The 21,341-nt window shown below is 36.3% G+C and overlaps 1 protein-coding gene across 1 annotated transcript in view; it reads left to right on the top strand.

The window, feature by feature from the left end:
- fw (CUB and Sushi multiple domains furrowed) overlaps positions 1-21,341 on the top strand; it is a 164,374-nt gene that overhangs the window by 89,758 nt on the left and 53,275 nt on the right. The window contains exons 2-4 of the mRNA XM_074100344.1: positions 7,726-7,908; positions 8,931-9,140; positions 11,905-12,000. Coding sequence (XP_073956445.1) covers positions 7,726-7,908; positions 8,931-9,140; positions 11,905-12,000 — 489 coding nt within the window. The remainder of the gene's footprint in view (positions 1-7,725; positions 7,909-8,930; positions 9,141-11,904; positions 12,001-21,341) is intronic.

Below are 21,341 nucleotides of genomic sequence, written 5' to 3'. Positions count from 1 at the left end.
ACCGGCTCGGGTGGCTATACGAACGTCTTGGGTAAAATGGTTCGTTTTACGCTCTTGTTGTAAAATCTAATATTTTTTCTTTCTATACACGACGTCACGCGTCTACAGCATGCAAGCATGGCAACAGAGACAATTTAATGAGTGAGCCACGATTACAACAGATTAGGATTGTACAAAAACACAATACCTACCTATTCATAAGTTGACGCCAAATTTTCAATAGCGTATCGCCGAGACCGAGGAAACGGCAAAGAACAAGCGAAGAGCGGTTTATCTTTTACTAGCGACCCGCCATCGTCTGATTTAGAGTTCTAACCGCCCTAAGCAAACTATGAATATGCATGCCCCCCCCACCCCCAACAATTAATTCGTCTCTGATCTAGTGACCTCTCTTTTTACCCGACTGCTAAGAAGGAAGGTTATGTGTTTGACGCGTATGTATGTAGGTATGTATGTCTATTCCTATGTCCTCTCGTAACTACTCAACGGCTGAACCGATGACATGAAATTCTTAAGAAATCAATATGGCAACTTTTTGGCGCCAAATTGTAAGTTTTCAAAAAAATATTTTTATTCAACCCTTTCGAGTCGGGTATCAAATGAAAGCTAATAATTAGCCCATTCATAAACATATATATATAAAAGTGTAAAATAAAACAATAAATTTAAAAAATCGTAAAACCCGACTGCCTTTAAAAATACTAATAAGAAGGAAACAAGTCTAGCGGGCTAGAACTTTGTTAAGTAGCTAACTTAAAGCTCAACAGTCGGGACCCATTTAAATCGTGACGCTCAAAAATTCTTACCTAATGGGTCCCGACTGTTGAACTTTAAAGTTCTAGCCTACTACTTGTTTCCTTCTTTTTAGTATTTTTAAAGGCAGTCGGGTTTTTTTGATTTTTTTAATTTATTGTTCTCACTCAAACCTATCCCACTATCGCACTCTCATCTGCGTGTCACGCACGTATTTTCCAAAAATTACCAGATATTACGAGTACTTACTAAGTTTTTAGTAAATCTCAGCTCAGCTTCGTACCAGCCGCCGCCCCCTTTGGTCCTTGCGCCCTAGGCTCAAGCCGTATTAGCCTGTGGGTATATCAGGCCCCAAAGCATGTTACGGTGTAGTGCGTAAACCTTTATTGGTATCAAGATTATCCGCTAAGACTCCTCGCCTGCGCCGGAACAAGTAACTAGGTCGCTGTCGTCACGTGCTTCGGCAAATCGTGCCGGATCCGTGCCGTTGACACGAATATCATTATTCAGCAAATTGAGTGTACACAACAAGACACGATCAAAAAATATCATTGTTATGACTCCATCAGTGAGATTATCCAAAAAATAATGTGTAGTCTGTCAATCAAAGAAAAAGTTGCAGAAGATAAAGCGCGTTGAAGTTCAACTATAACTTTGTAAAAAAGCGCTATCGCGGTCTTTGCTATAGCTCAGCGAAGTTTCTCCTACATAAGCACTGGGTGAAAATTGGACGTACTCAGTTTCGCAAAAATGTTCCAAAACATTGTCATGTTATTCTTTAATTTCGCTTTTGATGTTACTGAAACTATGATCCAGAATCAAAAAAATAATTGTTGTGGTTTGGAACATTTTTGCATAACTACGTTCAATTATCAAAACACTCATGTGCGTTCTCAGCACTGAATGCTTTACGAAAACCGTCAGAAGCCGTGGCGTGGAAGTGTACACAGTGACAACCTCTGTCAACGTCAGCCTTCACTGCACGCGTTGAACGCATATTAGCGTCCCTATTGGTTCATAGAAATTCAATAACGTCGCAAAAGCGTTCTATGCACTCAGAAATTTCAAAATGGACGTAGTTATGCGAAAATGTTCTATACGTCAACAATATCTTTTTTTAATTTTGGAACTAGTTTCAGTACTTAATATTTAAAGCGAAATTAAAGAATAACGTCCGTAATAAATACGGCCAAATAAGCAATGGGTGAAAGTCATTAAAACGCTCATGTGCGTTCTAGGTAATTCACAAAAAAAACGCCAGAAATCGTGGAAGTAACCGCAGTGATGAATTTCTGTCAACGCAGCCTTCGTTCCAAACTAAAAGTCGGTCTTTGTTTAATAGTTCACATGACATTGAACGTTTGATACACTACCTATTAAAATTAATAAGGCCAATCAAACACTGTCTTAAAACTCAATTAAAGTTGCATAGGTATATTTAAGTTTTACCGGTACGCGTTTTGTCAGCACTACTTATTTATATACAAAAGTATATATAAATAAATATTTCCACAAATTTCGCAGTGTGATTGTATAAAAACAATGCGAGAATATTAGAAAATAGTTTATTGAAAGTATATTTACAACATTTTAGTGTTATAGTCGTAACAAATAACTAATTTTTATTTTATGGCAGCTTATTTAAAACGCTGCAGAGAGAAGTACAGAAGAGAGACATAGACAACAGTTTTTTTCCTTCATCGATAAATGTTGCCATTATAGTAATATATTTTTGATACAAAATAAGAAAAATAAAACTAAATCCAAATAAGCTAATAAACTAAGTTTAAAAACTTGTATTTACCAATATCACTTAGCGCCATTTGGTCCTCATAAAACTGGGTGCGTTTCCTCATTGTATGGCTATAGCCCTGTGGATTTGCGATTGTTTTTTTAACGTAAATTAGATTAAGTACAAACCGTGTAGGTGTCATCGGCTACTGAGAAAAGATACCCCTTTTTTTGTTTAAGGCATTAGCCATTAGCCAAATTAAGAAAATACAGAAAAAGAATTAGGTTAAAAAGTAACAAAGTTTAAAAATCCTGCTTTCACTATCGAAGATATAGATAAATACAACAACAAATAAAACCGGCTAGTATTTTTCCAACAGTAAACAAAAGTTCATTAATGGATTTAAATCACATTTGAACGTACCTTTTTATCGGTTACTTTTTAATAATCCCAAAAAGACCAGCGAATTTTTAAATCGTTCCCACGCACCGAGGGGTCCGTACCAAGTTACTAGATAACTTTAAGAATATCCAGTGTTAGCAGAGCCCCACTCGAAAAATGTACGCAGCGTTTATTATTTGAGAAGTTGTTTCTCAAATAATAAAGTCTGATTGAATTAAAATACATAAAATTTAAAATTTTCCAATATTTCTTATTGGCTGTGCTATAAGAGCTTCCTTCATACCATTCAAGTTTCTAGGGCAACAAGAAGTATCTATAGGGTGCTTTTTCGGATTATTTTACCCGACAAAGGCAAAGCACATTTATTATAGTATTAATATTAGTAAGGATCGTATACTTAAGGCCTCTTCATATTGGCTCCGGCTCCATGCATGCCTTTCAAACAGTAGCGTAACCATAGAATAACTAATAGTACTACCGTAGCGTAACGTAGTAAAGTAAAGGCAATTTTTGGGTAGACGGCAAAATTCCATAGTAAATATTATTTCACAGTTTTGTCGTACCTACGATTCGGACCGATTAGAATAAGCAGAAATTTTTCCATTACATTATACTGTGGCGAAATCGGAATCCCCTTTCTATAATAAAGACTTATCTTATCTTAGTTTTTAAAACCTAAACACGCTTTAGATGGCAAATTTTTCTTCCAATGAGGGTTTCTCTGTTTGACATCTTTGACATTCGTGTCGCATTTATGATTGATTATAGTCCATTCAGGATAACATTGGACTCTAGAAGGTCACAGAAGAAGGGGTTCTAAATATTTTTAGTGATGATGATGATGAATAAACAAAGTAATAACATGAAGTCATAATTTTGTTTACTTTGTAAGTAGATTACGTAATGTACTTACAAAATAACACAATATTAATACGTAATTTTGTACATTACATTAATTCGATTTATATTTATACATTATTTAATAACTGTGTTTCGTGGACTCATCCGCTCTCATTCCCTGTTTAAAAATATTCTACTCGTAGTTTCTGCTATAAAGCGCAAGCTTTTTTTAATTCCAAATTTCATCAAATTTAGTGCAGTGCTTTAGTTGTGAAAAGTTAACTAAGTATTCGTATATGATTAAAGGTCATCACATTTTGATCCAAACTGGTGATTAAAACCTATAAATAATGTACGGAATATTTCTTGAGTCAGCAATATTATAAACATTCGTTTTCTTGCAGAATGTTCTTTACCTCTGCCTCTTTAGGTATTTTATAGGAAGACATTTCTGTTTTTAACAAAATAGGAAAAGTTTTGTATTGTATTTAAATTATTATAAGAAAAACAGCAAAGTTAATCTCAAGTAAGTATGTATGTTTGTTTGTTACCTACCACTTCACGTCTTAACGCTGAACCGATTTAGGTGAAATTCGGTATACAGATAGTACAAGTCCCGGGGAATAAGGACATAGAATCCTAGTTTTTATCCCGGAAAATTGCATAGTTCCCGTGGGATAGCAATAAACGGATTCTACGTGAACGGAGTAGCGGGAAACAGTTAGTTAACTAAAATAATTGAATCCAATATTGACGTCTTCGATATTTTAATTAGAATTAGGTTTAGAAAGTATACTAAAAATGCAATTTATTAAATGACTTCCTAAAGCGTGCATTATAAATAACCTATTTTCCTTCTGTCCATTCCTATATTGAACATATTGTAAATAACTAAATGATCCAATCGCAGTCAAACGTCAAACGAACCTCTCGGTACTACCGCCATCTATGGATTATTTTGCCTGTTAAGAAATAATTTTGTAACATTACGTGACATTACACTTATTGCTTCATATACGTGATCGCGGTCAGATCTCCGATGACTCTTATGCGGTGGACGTAAGGTTCTATATCCCGTTGGTATGAACGTGAGCAAAATACGCCGACGGTTTAACATACATACGTATATAGCTTAGTTACGGCACTAAGAGGGAAAGTTTGATATTTGCATGTTGGATTACATTAAATTTTATAGCACTTAAACTTTTTTTGTAGGTACTCATTAGCCTTTCGTCGGCTTTTCTTGCATGAACTAAATCAGGCAATTTTATTGAATTTCTGGAATTTTATAAATTCCCGTTGTATGAAGAAAAAACCGTGCAGCAATATTAATATTTATAACTAGAAGAAGAAATCAAATGCAGGAAATATTCAAGTGCTTTGCTAAATAAGTGCCTACATAAATCCACATAAATTTTAACTCTACACCCGTTTCGTACAGTTTGTTCGTTTTAGAAAATGCAACCGACAGAAAAACAGCCAGTATTAAATTATCTCAATAGTAGGTATGCAACCTCGCTAAAACATTAAACTGGTGCATCGTAACTCTTAGACGGTGCCAGTTTAACAACAACCTGCTATTAATTATAGCTGTAATCGATCGTACTTATACTCTCGATTTTGACCAAACTAATACTTCGTTTTTTTAGCATTAAAAATAGGGTAATCAATCTTGAAGGATCTTTTTAATGAAAAACGTTTTAAAAAAAACAGTAACTATTACTTAGGTATATATGATAACAAAAGCATGTAAGTGATCATAATTATGTCCTTGTTGTTATTTGCTGTGACTTATTTTTCAAAAGTGTTTTTCAATAAAAATACACGTCAAGATCGCCTACCTTCTTTCTCGATTGCCTTTCTCAGCGCTGTCAATTGTTGCGTGTTAGTGAAATGCGTTTAAATAAGAGTAGTTAAAGCTTGATCAAAGCTTAGTAGCTTTATAGTCTTTAATAGGGGTATGCGGATGGCCCAGTTGCTTTGTCGGCAACAACACTAAACGCACGCATGCACGCGACGTCATAGATCATAAAGACCCTGTGCAGACGGAGCGTTTTGCGCGCGAGGGCACTCGCGCGTTACCGGGGTACTAGAGCTGTACCCTTAGTGTAAGTTTTCGATTACAAAATACGTCCCGATCGAGTTCGCGTGAAAATCTCAATTTGTATGGAAGCACGAAAAGCGCCTCTAGCGGAACGTTTGCGATTTTCGTGTTTCCATACAAATTGAGATTTTAACGCGAACGCGATCGAGACGTATTTTGTAACCGAAAACTTACAGAATTTTCAAGTCCTATTATTGAAAGTCCGAAAATGTTTGTCATACAATTTTATATCATAAATATCATTATTTATAATTAGTATTTGTTACTAACGGTCGCAATCCGGAATCGTTGAAGCTCATAATATCAATTATCATAGAACTTTTTTGTACTACTGTTAATTGTCATATTTTATTAAGTAATAAATTTTGTTTATCCGCGTTATTTAAATTCATACTTACTTTACTATTTATATTCATATCTTTTTAATAACAAGTGGGTAGATATATAGTTGTTCGACTTAAAATGGATAGGTTAGGTTAGGTTTGAATTGCGAAGCGGAGCTTCCGTCGACCTTGTCCTATAGTTCCATTTAATTAGACATTAATTATATAATTAAAAAAAATGAAATACTACGATATTATGGCGTTTAAGATACTCAAAAACAGGTTTACGTTTTTGTGCTAGTGCTGCACTCTGACGGGAGAAAATTTCAGTAATATTCCCTAGAATGTGTTTCTTGCTCCTATAGGCTAAAAAAGCTATTTGTGATGTTTGGTAATTCGACTAAGTAGGTAGATTGGTTCTTATTAATTACTAGCTGTCGCGTAAATGTATGAAAAATAGTTTACGTCCTATTCTCAGAACTACCGAATATACACAAAAAAAAACATAAATATCGGTCAAGCTGTTTAGAGGAGTTTGGTTACAAACACTGTGACACGAGAATTTTATGATTAGAATTTATTTTCGATAAACTGGAACGAGGTTTTCCGAAGAGAAAAATGGTTACGAAGTTGTCTCCGACAAGAGTCCAGGGGCGCTGCACTTCCATAACATGCTGGACGAATGGACGTACAGCTTATACCCTTTATTTTTTCTTTTTTTTATGGGACCTCGAAGTGCCAGGATTCGACATGAAATTTAGCGCGGGTATTACTTGTTGATTCGTACGGAATATTTTGGTTTTGTGAAAGCCAGAAATTTCCAACTGCTGTTTGCCTATATATGCTCCGCTTCTTGAACGTTACTACCGTGAACATTGCGCTCTTGGTATCTATCTTAATATTGTGTCTACTCCAATAAATATTCGTGATAGACTTTTATATTCTTTAAAAACGAACAAATGTTTATTTCAAAGAAGGTCTATCACGAATAATTATTGGAGTAGACACATTAACTTATATATTAAGAACAGTTCTATCAGACCACTATTTCAATTTTCATTCAATTTTTACGGAATAATCCAAAAAAACTAACAAAAATGCAACGCCAGCTCAGCAGGTATAAACGCTCTTAACTACCTCGCAACACTCATTACGAACCTACAATTGTTTCGTGTTCGGGCAACAAAGCGAAAGATGTTAATCAGCTTTGCTATTACTTATTACCTTCCGTGTTTCTTGTACGAGTAGATAAGTACTTACCATGTTCTGTTTCTGTACTCATTCATGAGATGCGATAAGAATCATTAATTTGTTATTTAAAATCTGTTTTTTCCTAACCTGTGAAATAGAACCTACATACTTTTAGTTACTTGGAAGTTTCGACTACACACCATAACACGGTTCACGGGCAAATTATACCAATATTTCGTCGTAAAAAAAATCCCGCGTGTTTGTTAGTTCTATCCGGTCCAAACCAGAAAATTCTAAAAGATTCTAGACGATCATTGAACATCCTTGCTATTTTATAAAACAGAAAATGGGCTTCTGAATTCAAATATTTTTTTTCTCAGGGGAACGCCGTTGCGGGCATCCTGCCGTGCCGCCGAACGCTAAAGTATCACTGGCCAGTGACACAGACATACGGCCAGGGTCTATTGCTACCTATGACTGCGACGACGGCTACGAACTGTTCGGAGCGCACCAGAGAGAATGCACGCTGCGGGGCGAATGGACCGCCGAGCCGCCGTTTTGTGGTAAACTTGGCTGGATGAACGTTATCTTTGCCTTTAGGATGATTTAAAAAAGCTTTTAGGGCTTTTAGGGCACTTGCAGCAAAAAAACCTGACTTAAAGTTTATAGTTGCATATCTACATTGGTAAACACTTACATATTCGTGATTTAAACTTATAACTAGATTTTTTTGCTGCTAAATAAAATCATGTTTAAAAATAAAATTTAGAGCAAAACTTCATTGCTCCTCTATTTAGGCAGTCCCGTGTAATGTAAACGCATGCCTGTCTAGTAATTAGGGGCTATCCATAAAGTACGTCACACCTATTTTGACCATTTTTAGACCGCACCTCCCCCCGCCCAAATGTGTGACGTACTTTATGGATGACCCCCTATATCAAACTCCGCATAACGCAAAAAAATACTTAAGATGTAGTTTGTACAGTCAACGTCATAAATAAGTGATCACTTTTGTACCTTGACACTTTAACGTCATGTTTGAAAAGCCATTTGTTTTTTACTCCAAACAAAACTTTTCCAATGATACCAGCTGTATTACCTAATCGCACTTGAAGGCAACCTGAACTGTTGCATCGATAAAAAAAAGTTTTTTCACTTCTCATTCTCGTAAAGTTGGTATTTTATTGATGTTGGATCTAGGCGACATAAAATGAGTTTTTATTTGGTTTTTATGCTCTGGTGCATAAACTAAAATCTTCATCTAAAACCAAGGTAATCAGGTGTCAACAGCCACAAACAAAAAGTTTCAATATATTTTTATGATAATTTTTATTTTATGTAAAACTAAAAATCAATCAAATTAATAAAAATAAATCAATAAAACTAAAAAAATATAATTATATAGTAATGCATGAAAATTATAAGGTACCCATTTAATTTCCTCTCAACCTAAGTGAGAAGCAGTGTAAAACTCGAGCATTAAACCCATTTCACCCTCGCCGTACCGACTCGGGTGGCTATATGAACACCTCGGGTAAAATGGCTCGTTTTATGCTCTTGTTGTACAAACTACTATTTTTCCTAGGAACAAACGTGGCCTTCCGTAAGCCAGCCAACCAATCCACAACAGTTCGCGGCGGCAACGCCGGCAACGGGAACGATGGCGAAAAGACCACAGAACACGACGGCAAACGGTGCAGCGAGACGCAGCGCGAGGCTAGCCCGTGGTGGCAAGTGGATTTATTGCGCCACTACTCTGTGAAAGTCGTCAGGGTTACTACTCGAGGGTGCTGTGGTAAGATTCACATGTGATTCCTAGGTTAGCATAGACCTTTATCATAGTATATAAATTTATTTGTGTGTAGCAATGCTTGCCGTTATCGAATGTTGTAAGTGTTATGATGACAAGGTTCTGTGGTGGTTTCCTTTTTTCTTGCATATAATAGCTTCACATTCATTGTTAATTGTTAAATTGTAAAATAAACAAACTTGGCAAGTGACATTGAGAGAGTGTGACACAGAGAAGCATCAAAAAATCCACATATTTAACTTTCTTTTGCTAAATATGTATGAATGAAACACAGATTAGTTATGGACTTCGAAATAAAATCATATTCATAAATTAAGGACCTTTTAAGCTGTTTAACTGCTAATAATGAATTATCTTAACTCTTAAATAGTAAGTATGTCTTCCAAAGTACAAGTGTTATAGATATTAACTTCATTTGACCTGTAGAGATTGTTCCCTTAAAGTTAACGGACATTAAAAATACTCGTAACACGGTGTAATAGTCACGTAGGGGCCCTGCAGGGCTACTACGAAACTCGAAACTCGAAGTTCGTATCGTGCCGTCTCTCTCGCTCTGGTGTTAAATAGTATAAGTATCAGAGGGACCGCACGACACGAACTTCGAGTTTCGTGTTTCGTAGTAGCCCAGCTGGCGCACATAGACTTATAAAAGGTTTGCAAACTAAAGAAGCTAGTTTTTATTGTAATTTTAATTTATTATGTATTTATTGATTTAAGATTAGGAAAAAAAGCTACTGGAAATGTTGCTAACTCAAAATCCGATCTCCCACTTCGATCATGATACTTTAGGTAAACCACCGTCAGCTGTGGCTTTATTTAACACACTTGGAATCATAATCTTTTTCACCAATTCTTTTTGTCACACGGCATAAGACGAGGGTAGAAAAAGATGGTGTATGCGATCGCGGACACGTAAAGATCTCTACCCACTAAGTACACCGTACATGTCATGACCGAAACAGCAATGTGTCTGGCAAACATATATTATTTGTATCGAAAAGTATGAGACTATGGCCACTAGCACGTTTGGTAACCAACCGTCGCCGTCGCGTGCCATGTATGCGTTTGGCATTCCGTTCCTGACACGATCCTGTTCCTGACACGGTCATGTATCATACGTTGTAATGGGTAGAGGCCTTCAGACAATACGGCCTCTGAGTCCGTTACACTAACATGTCACAGTAATTGCCCCAGTGAATTCCTTAATTGGTACATTGATAGCTCACTGCACTTATTGAGAGAAGGATTAATGTGTTTCGTCCGATTGCACCGTCGCAAATGCTAGAGTTCCCGGTGCTAGGTTGCCAAGTTGACAAGGCATGGCGTGCTTTGTTACTGGAATTATTAGACTGTGGCCGATCGATGACGGATGTTACGTTACGCTATAAGTACTGTTGTAATGGCGGCTGTGTCGCCGATGAAATTAAAATTATAAGCTTTATTAAGAAATAAGAGCGTTTATACCGGCTGAGCTGGCAACATTGCATTTTTGTTAGTTTTTCTCGATTATTCTTTAAAAATATAATGAACATTAAAAATGTGGTCTGATAGAACTCTTCTTAATATATAAGTTAATGTGTCTACTCCAATAATTATTCGTTATAGACTTTTATATTCTTTAAAAACTAACTAATGTTTATTAACGGTTTTTAAAGAAAATAAAAGTCTATCACGAATACTTAATTATTCGAGTAATACATTAATATATTAAGAAGAGTTCTATCAGACCACATTTTTAATGTTCATTATATTTTTATGGAATAATCGAGAAAAAATGCAATGTTCCCAGCTCAGCAGGTGTGGTTTGACCTATCGCCTCTCAAGCAGTTTTTATAAATTCATGAGCGAAATTAGGTAAGTACATTTGAAATTTACCACGAGCTTACAGTGAAGGAAAACATCGTGAGCAAACCTGCACAAACCTGCGAAGCAATTCAATGGTGTGTGTGAAGTTCCCTGTGCCATGACTGGCGCATGACATATCTGGATCGTGTCGATTAATTTGAAATGCAGTGATATCTACCTCACGCGCGATCGATCCAGATAAACCACGCCGCCATCTCAGTACCTTAGAGATATTCTAGTATATAATATATATACTACTAATATATATATACTATATGTGTATATTCTAGTATATAGTATGCTGCCGTGAAGCAGCAGTGCTTGCACTGTTGTGTTTCGGCGTGGAGAGTAAGACAGCCGGTGAAATTACTGGCACCTGAGGTATTCCATCTTAGGCCTCTAGGTTGGCAACGCATCTGCAATACCCCTTGCGTTGCAGATGTTTATGGGCGGTGGTGATCTCTTACCATCAGGAGACTATAAGATAAGCTAGCATGTACGTTCGTAATGTAGGGAGTTCTGTTCAGTGGTGGTTCGAGAGATCAGTAAACGAGTCCAAGTAACCCACACAAGATCTATTCACTCTCCCCACTTATTTTTCCCCTAAATTCCCAATCCGATGTGGGCCCGCGTGGGAACTACGGCCCAAGCTCTCTCATTCTGAGAGGAGGCCTGTGCCCAGCAGTGGGACGTATATATAGCTTCAATAAACTAGTAAGAACCGACTTCGAAGAAATAATGCAAGTTTACTTTTTTATTTAAATGGATCCAAACGGGAAAGAATTGATTTTTTTATCCCGAAAAATTGCATAGTTCTGCTGCTTTTTTGCAATAACCCTTAAACCTAAATTCTACAATTGTCCCAGTTATCAACAGGTCCATAAACTTTGTCATTTTCCGTCAGGTCATCAGCCGCTCCAGGACTTGGAAATCAGGGTCGGCAACAGCAGTACGGATCTGCAAAGAAACCCTCTGTGCGCGTGGTTCCCTGGTACTATTGGTAAGTTTTTTAAACTACGCTATTTTACCTGGCTTCTCAGCGACAAATCTTAAAATCACTCAAAGGGTCGACAACCTACCTGTGATATCGCTCGCGTGTTGCGGGTGTCCATGGGCGGAGGTGATTGCTTCCCACCCGGAAACACACATGCTCGTTTGCCCACTCTTATATTAAAATCGTACGATAGCTCGTATGTAATAGCTACGTCTGTGCGTGACATAATAGTATTTTATGCAACTGTATCGTAATAGGGGTCCTTAAAACACGAGTGTGGTTTTATAAAACGAGGCGTAGCCGAGTTTCATAATAGGGTCACATGAGTGTTTTAAGGCCTAATTACGTACAGTTGCATACAATATTTTATCTATATCCATATTATTTTATTAAATCCTCTATCATGTGTTCAAGAACCATTGAGAATGACCTGCATTAACGACAACTAGGTAGGTATGTCTGCCCCACGAGCTGCGCCCGCAACGACCTGCTGCTGCACGTGTAATGATGTATGAAATCTCGATATTCGAATTACGATACAGCCGTGTTCATAATAGAATCCGATGTCGTAATGCTGTTCATTACCTATGGTTTTTGAACGCATAATTGAGGATTTACTATATGCGTGTAGATAAACTAACATAACCTAATCTAGCTAATTTGAAAAAGTCGAAAATCCACAACATTGTCATTTCAAAGTTCATTACCTAAACAGCTGATCAAATAATACTTAATACAAGGAAGCTCGCTCTCACACAAAAACCGCATTGAAATCGGTAATATCGATATTAAAGAAAGTTAATATCCTTGTTAGAATAAAACTCAATACGAAATAATAATGAAAGAAATCTTTTATTTTAAAGATTTCGAAAAAAAATTTGTACATTAGGAAGCACGCTATGCGCCATTTTGTTTTATTGACATTTCATATATGCATTCGACTTAAATACCATCGGCTTGCTTGAAACTAAGTATATCCGTTATTATTTGGTGTAATCTTTTTTGTCGTTTTCAGGCCTAAAGCTATGAAAATAAAATACAAAAGTGACAAACATTCCCCCCCCCCCTTTGCCTTTGTTCTCCTCTCTGTGTATTTGTATTTTTATTTTTATGTGCAATAAAGAGTTTACATACATACATACAAACATTTTCATTCCGCGTCTACACAAGGTTATATCAACATATTCCTATGATTTTTTTGCTATGTCTGGTAACATTTTCAGCTGTCAATCTAGTTCGCCTAACTTTGGACTCGAGTATATTGTAATATTTGACGACTGATGTTTGCTACGCTGTTATCGTATTGTCTCATTCACTCTCGTGTTAAATTCTAAATGCAGGGGCTACTTTGGAAAACAGTTTTTACGCCATGCCCTTATTTTTTAGACCATCTTTGGGAGTGTAATAACCACCTTTATAAATTTTCAAACTTTTTACTTCATTTACTTATATCGAAAATACAAACTGAAATAAAGATGCATAGGAAAACCAGAAAAATAAGACCAGCGCTGGGAATCGAACCCACGTGCCACGCGTGCTATACCACTACACCACCACTGGACAGTGATACTGACACGAATTTCACATATCTCAGCTTGTTTGTTTTCTTATTTATTCACTTAAGCAGCGACACTAGCGACATCTATGCTGTAGCCCTCATCGAGAAACTTTCAGCACCCCATTGGAATTAACCGCTCACCCGGACAAGAGATGTCGTTATTAAGCAATCAAATTAAGATTGGTTTTTTGGAATCTTTTTGTATTTTTTATTTCAATTCCTAATTTTTTGTTACTTTTACGGTCATCCCGTAAAACCCATATCGAAAATACAAACCATTGGTAAAAGTAACAAAAAATTTGGAATTGAAATGAAAAATACAAAAGATTCCAAAAAAACAATCTTAATTCATTTACTTAACTGAGCTATGAATATTTGCGGTTTTATAACCATTTTAAATCTATCAAAGTAGCCACAAAATTTCCTAAGGTAACCCCGGTTTACGGTAATACGAAAGTGAACGAGACGTTACAATACGCAATTCGGTTTTCGAATTTGGAAGTATCCCCCCCCCCCCCCTGATCTCCCAAAACACTTACCAGATATCTTATACAATCCGTAAACAGATCGAGTGCACATTTCATCGCTGCTATTTTTACCGACTGGGCTAAGGAGGGTAATGGCAACAATGGCCTGAAATAAGGGCGATGGTGAAACACCTTAGCACTATGGAAAATATGTATGTTTAGACATTGCGCGTGATTGAGTAACGAACATACAGGTAACCCAACACCTTGATCATCTTACTTATACTCGTATAGTAATAAGTAATTATGAATAGATAACTGTCTGACTTTCGAAAATTTATCATGGTCTTCATTGACGTTGTGTTAAAAACAACTGTCCAAAATTTCAAAACTCTAAACGCAGCGGTTGAAATTTTAAGATTTTATCCCTATCCCGTAGGAATAAAGGGATAAAAAGTAGCCTACGTGCTATTTCCGAGGTCCAACTACCTACATACCAAATTTCATGACTCTAAGCCCAGCGGTTGTTATTTCGAGATTTTATCCCCATCCCGTGGGAATATCGGGATAAAAGTATCAGCCTTTCAGCTTGAAGGAGTAACAAACATTCTCACTCACTCACAAACTTTCGCATTTTTAATATTAGTAGGATTAGTAGGATAGGATTGTTATAGCGATACGATAATCACGGTTCATGAGATCCAGCCTGGTGACAGATAGACGGACAGTGGAGTCTTAGTAATAGGGTCCGGAACCCTAAAAAGGTCTCTAATCAAGGACACTTCACACACATTTTTCAGCTCCATTTCTCAAAAACTACATCCGACCCGGGCCGGGGCTCGCGTCGACGTAAATTATTTTTTTGGTTAGATTGATATAGTTTTAAATTCGTAATATCTTTTGAATGGAACATTCGATTTGAATAATTCAAAAAGTAATCTACAGGTATTAAAGCAGACTAGAATATGAAATTATTTATTTAGATAAAGATTAATACAAAGGTATGAATAAAATGGTCTGATTTTAGTCTGCATTTCTGTCAACTTTTAAAATGTTAAAAAGTAGTTATAGTGACATAACTTCAATAGTTGGACGTATGGTATCGCAAGGTTTTTTGTAGATATTGATATATTCTTTAATATTGTAGAACATTTTTTGTTCTATCTTTAATAGTTTCCGCAGCGCATGCGATGAAAGATATGACTATTTTTTTACACCTTGGATAGATGGATAGATTATTGTAGCTTTAGTACGGATCCCTATTTTTTTTAAATATAATATAATAACCTATGTCACTCGCAGATAGTGTAGCTTCCCAACGGTGAAAGATTTTTTTTAATCGGTCCAGTAGTTTCGCAGTCTATTCAATGCAAAAAAACAAACAATCAAATCTTTCCTCTATAATATCAGTATAGTCAACAAAACGCGCATAAATATCTGATACGACTCTATTTCTAGGGTCGATAGGACGTGTCAGATATTTTTGCACACTCCCGAATATTTACGCACTTTTATTTGTCATATTTTGTTTGATTGACAAATCTGTTTGACGTACTAAATAGATTTTTCACTTCTCATGCCTCATAAAATGACTTTTTAAGCTCTAGTGCATAAAGTAAAATCTTCGTCTAAGACCAAGGCAATCAGGTGTAAACAGCCACACAAAGAAGTTTCTGCATATGTTTTTAAATAATTTTTAATTTATATAAAACTAAAAATCAATCAAATCAATCAAAATAGATCAATAAAATTAACAATTTTTAATTATATAGTAATGCATGATCAATAAAAGGTACATAGAAAGTTAACAATTGTTTCCACTGTTGATATTTCATTTCCTCGCCATCGAAGTGAAAAGCAGTGTAAAACTTGAGCATTAAACCCATTTTCCTCTCGACGTGTCTATCCACCTATATGAACCTGGCTATACGTCTCGGGTAAAATGGTTCTTTTGTGGTCTTGTTGTACAATCTACTATTTTTATCTAGGAATATACCCAATCAATCCATTTCTGTGTAGAAAACTAGCCTGAGACAGTCCATTTAGCATTTGAAGAGCGTTTTCCGGCGTAGCAGTTTTCCCACCAATAGAGAGCCTGGGAACCGTTTGACATGGTTCACTTTCATCTGACAGAGTACAGATGTAGCGTATTAATAATGGATTTCCATTTGAAATTCCGTTCTTGACACGTTCCTGTTACGGTCATGGCATGATACGGTTTAGTGGATCGAAACAAGGTCGAGACCTTGTGAGGAAAAACGGAAGACGTCTGTTGTTTCCTGTAAAAAAGAAACGAAAGCTAAAACAAATAGTACTATTCATTTCATTTTGTTTGTCTTTTAACTAATTAGCAAGTAAAAAGTGTTATTTTCCCCGAGCCTCATTGATGTGGGCTTTCCTCCTTGTTCCATATATGTCACTGATATGCCATACCAAGGCTTTCTCGGTTACAAGAATAAAAAAAATATAACAAAAAAGTAAAGCAGACTTCAAAAAATAACAAAAAATGGAACCGACTACAAAACCCTTGAAAATATTTTTCTAGGTACGTACTAGCTCGAAGTCGGTGACTCAGCACGAGCCAGCAGGAGTGGGACAATAGTCGTCTACCTCACCTACATACTATGGGTTTCAATCCCTCCTGCTGGGTCGTGCTGAGTCACCGACTTCGAGCTAGTACGTACCTACCTGGAACGAGCGTGCCGCGGCCGCGGCCGGCGAAGAGACATAACCGGTGTGGCAGCGTTTCATGATATGCCTAGGAATTTCATGATCTGCCTAAACTGGCCAAATCAAAAAATGCCGGCGTTTCATGATATGCCTATGAATTTCATGATCTGCCTAAACGTCATTAGGCAAATCGTCAAACAGTGAGTTTTGAACGATATGGCGGATGTCCCTTAGCCAATTCATGATATGACTAGGAATTTCGTGATCAGGCAGATTTTGCGATCGGCCGCCGACAGATATAACAGTTACCACTGTTAACAGTGGTTTTCGTTTTGCTAGAAACATGTTGCAAGTTGTTTTTTTTTTAAGTTTGCCGCCTTTTACCATTATGAACTTATGGTAGCCAGACTCTACCATGAGTTTTTCGGTGAATTCGAACATCGCAAGGACACCTGCGAAACTTAAAAAAACATGTGAACTTTTGACTGAAACTGCAACTCAAGCCTTCGTAATCTGTGCGGAGGCCTGCGCGCCGTGTAAAGGTCGGGATGTGTGTTTGCATGCGTACCTACTTGTACTCGTTTGCTCTACGTACTGACAGTTGTGTTATATTTGACCTCGCGACGAAGTATTATTCCCACGAGACCAAGTCTTAATCTAGTCTTAATTTTAAATTACTTTTGTTAGTCAGCTATTGTACCAATCAACGTATTTGCCGTACTGATGAACCTAAGTGAACTGGCATAATTAAGACACCAGTTATCATCATCATAAGGAATAATAAGATAGTGAAAAAGATTTAGATTTAGATTTGGTTATTTTATCTTCCTGGTTTATAAACTGCCTAACATCCCTAAATCCCTATGTCAGTATATTTACGTGCGAAATTACATTTGGAGCTGGCTATACTCCGTTTAATTTAAGTTTTTAATTAACGGTCAAATTGTAACACACATTTCTCGATATTTTAAACACAAATGGACTAAAAATACCTACATGTACATTTATTACATATTTAAGGGGCTGTTTCACCATCCATTGATTAGTGTTAACTGGCGGTTAGGTGTGATGCCGTCTCTATTTGTTTTGTTCGAATAGACGGAGACGGCATCACATTTAACCGTCGGTTAACGCTAATCAATGGATGGTGAAACAACCCCTTAGTATGCTTTTGTTATAGAAGTTAACACAATTTTAAATAGTTTCGTTGTTTCATAAAAACGTTTCAAATGTTAAAATAAATGGAGTATATAAAACGCATTTAAAAATAACAATAATATCCTTACAATGAGATAGGAAATATTGACAGATGGACGCACAAGGGAGTTTATGCGTCTGCATATGCACTATCTCCTTTGGCAGCTATTTGGCAGTCTGTAGCACACCCACATCACACTTTAAAATATATATAAAAAAAACTAAATGTAAATATTTTCAAAATCGCTTTCTTGAGGTTGGATATGAGGTTATTCAATGTCATTTTAGGTATATTTTAATATTTCAAATTGATTCGTATGGCCTAAATATAAAAATAAAAAGCTTAAAAAATATGGATTCTTTATGCTTTTAATTTTTTAATTAATTTGCAGCTTTTTTGGCGTACCGCTAGCAGTAGTTGACTTATCTATACCTACGGACACGTTACTACCACATACAATACTAGCCATTTACTTAAATTTTTCTCATAATCTCCTGAGCATTACTTTTTAACAGTATTTAATACCTATTTAAGACCTGGACGTGAGTCACCAGCTTTGTCATTTTGGGTATTATTTGAATATTCTTAAAATTATTTTTCTACTCCTATACTGTAATCTGTGATTTACTTAATCACGAACAGTAATATAACAGCATACATAACAAGATTCTGGAAAAGTCTATAGTGTCTGTCTATTCCCCATAACAGCTCTGTATCGTACCTAATGTTGCTAAAACGATACTGCAACCACTTACTATTTTTTTCTTAATTCGTACGTTCGAGCAGGCTAAGGTGCAGCCAGTTACATATTTTATATGGTTTTATACTATTCCAATGAATAAATTTTTAAATCGTGTAACGTCGAAAACAATTTTTAGACAAATTTTAGACATTTTACTCCTTGTTTAGTTACCTTTCATTGTGTTTGCCATATACCGAGTTTACATTTCTCATATGACCTAGTCATGCAACATTGTTAGTTCTTTTTAAGCTCACATCGTTATCACCTTTTTTGAATGTTTAAACTTTTAAATATTATTATTCAATGATTAGTACTTAATAAAATACGCTCTTTTTTGTTTATCAAGGTTATACGACAAATTAATTAATTAAATTTTAAGCCTGTAACATGTTATAAAGGAGCAGTCATGAAGTTAATATTTTTCTGGTCTTAGTCCCTGGATCTTCACTAAATTAGTGCTTCCGTAAAAAGCAAACCTTATTAGGTACCTACTGACTGACCACCTCTTTACGGAGTACCCTGTTCTACGATTAAAAATCATTTTGCGCAAGAAAATTTACTTTGCTAAAAAATTGCAAAGTAATTACTTTAGTGTTTCCTGTCATAAGATCAAGTTTAAATCAATAAAAATCACTGGCTATTTAACTTAGTTTCTTTGAGCTAATTAGCGGCAACGTCATATTTTATGTACGAAAAAATTTTAACTACATCATGGCCGTAAAATTTCAGCGAACTTTCAGCCATTTTACGGTTTAGCTTCATTTCGGTCGTATTTCCTAGGAGCAACGCGAATTGTACGGCGACTCCCAAAAACTAACACAGGCACCTAATTTATACATGTCGAGCTAAACTAGATTTAAGACGTGTGTTATATTTCAGTGAGTCTCACAGTTTCACGTCCTTATTTGCAGACGTGTAAACTAAATTTCTATTCTGGTTGTCTAAGAGCTATTTTTATTACCAATATCAAGTTACTTATACAATGTATTCGGTTTATTTAATAATTATATTATGGTATCCCGGGGCTATTGTAGCTGGGGATATTGTATCTGAGCCGTCTAATGGCGTCCATACGACGCCATGCCGCCATGTTCATGTGTGTTGTGTGAAGATAGTCTTCTGACAAACACAACGTAAAATGGCCGAGAAGAAAATGGCGTCGTAAGGACGCCATCAGACGGTTCAGATACAATATCCCCCCAGCTACAATAGCCCCGGGTCACCTTACACCGCCATTCTGACTCTTTGCCCCATTACAGAAGTTATTTATTTAAAAAAATAAGGCAGTATAAATAAACTTGTATTTTCATTTCGCTACTATTTTATCATAGCTGTAAACATACAAATAATAAATACTTAAATAATGAAATATGAATAAATTCAAAATAATTATTTACTGCTGATTGAAGTATGTTAAAGAGCATTCACATCACTAGACTAACGTCAGTCAAGTGTCAATGTCAGTCGCCACATTTGTTTACACGATTGATTTTTTCCATTGAATAGTACTTTACATATTTTATATGGTTTTTATACAGAACTAGCTTTTGCCCGCGACTTCGTCCGCGTGTACTTTAGATATCAGGGCATATGTTTTAATTAATCCCCGTTAAAATTGTGATATTTGTATCTGTGTGCATAGCGTAAAATTAATTATCTCGTTTGCTTCCGGCGAGAACCGAATCTTATTTTAGAACACGAAGTAGGTATATATTCGAAATTGCACTGCACATAATATCTTGTTAATTAGGTAAATAATAAATAATCAACCCGATGTTCAACCCGAGTATAGATATTTAGTTATTTATCTTCATATGTTCCCAATCCGCATTGGGCCCGCGTGGGAACTACGGCCCAGGCCCTCTTGTTCTGAGAGGAGGCCTGTGCCCAGCAGTGGGACGTATATAGGCTGGGATGATGATCTTCATATGCAAAATCTGATTTGAAAGCCTTTACCTATTTATTTATTAAAGTCAAGTTAAGCAAAGTACTTAGTAAGGTTACTCTTGTTTTTTCACAAGCTTTTAGGAGTATTTATTTTAACTTGCAATGTACGTGTCAAATCTTGCAATTCGTTCGACCCATTTCCCAGAGGTAGGAATGACTTTAGGCATACTCATGTAAATCTAGTGACAATACAATAGTCCAGTAGTAGTAGTAGATCCAGTAGTGACAATCCTAATGGTCAAATCTCGTAAAATAAAATAGGAACCAAATCCCCCACTGCGACCTCGACGAGCCACATAGCAAGTCTTAACACTAACAAATTACCGCATTTTTAAATGTTAATTAGTGTTCTCCACAAAACCCGCGTTAGTTCCACCCGAACGTTCGCTGTAATAATGCATAAATTATGTAACAAACAACAAAGAAAAAAACATTTTGCATAATGTAATTCTCAGTTGAGCGTTACAGACGGCGGGCAACTGGCCCAAGAGCTGTTATGAAATAACGAAGATGATCGATATTTATACAATACATATTTTTGACAACTGTTGAATTTGCCATATCCTGTATATTCACAGACCTTATTATATCGAGGTAGACCTTAAGAGTTTACCTATCTTGCGTGTAAAAAGTTTGATCCACGGTCAAAGTTTTGTCCGACCTAAATGCTCGATGCGCTTTGAAAAAGACGCGCGGCGGCACGCCTTTGAATCGGTTCCGCGCGCCTTTGAATCGGCACCGCGCGGTCTTGATTTCCCATCACTA

The sequence above is a fragment of the Choristoneura fumiferana genome, chromosome Z (assembly GCF_025370935.1).
Source record: "Choristoneura fumiferana chromosome Z, NRCan_CFum_1, whole genome shotgun sequence".
Lineage (NCBI taxonomy): Eukaryota > Metazoa > Arthropoda > Insecta > Lepidoptera > Tortricidae > Choristoneura > Choristoneura fumiferana.
This window is presented reverse-complemented; position numbering and strand designations above follow the sequence as displayed.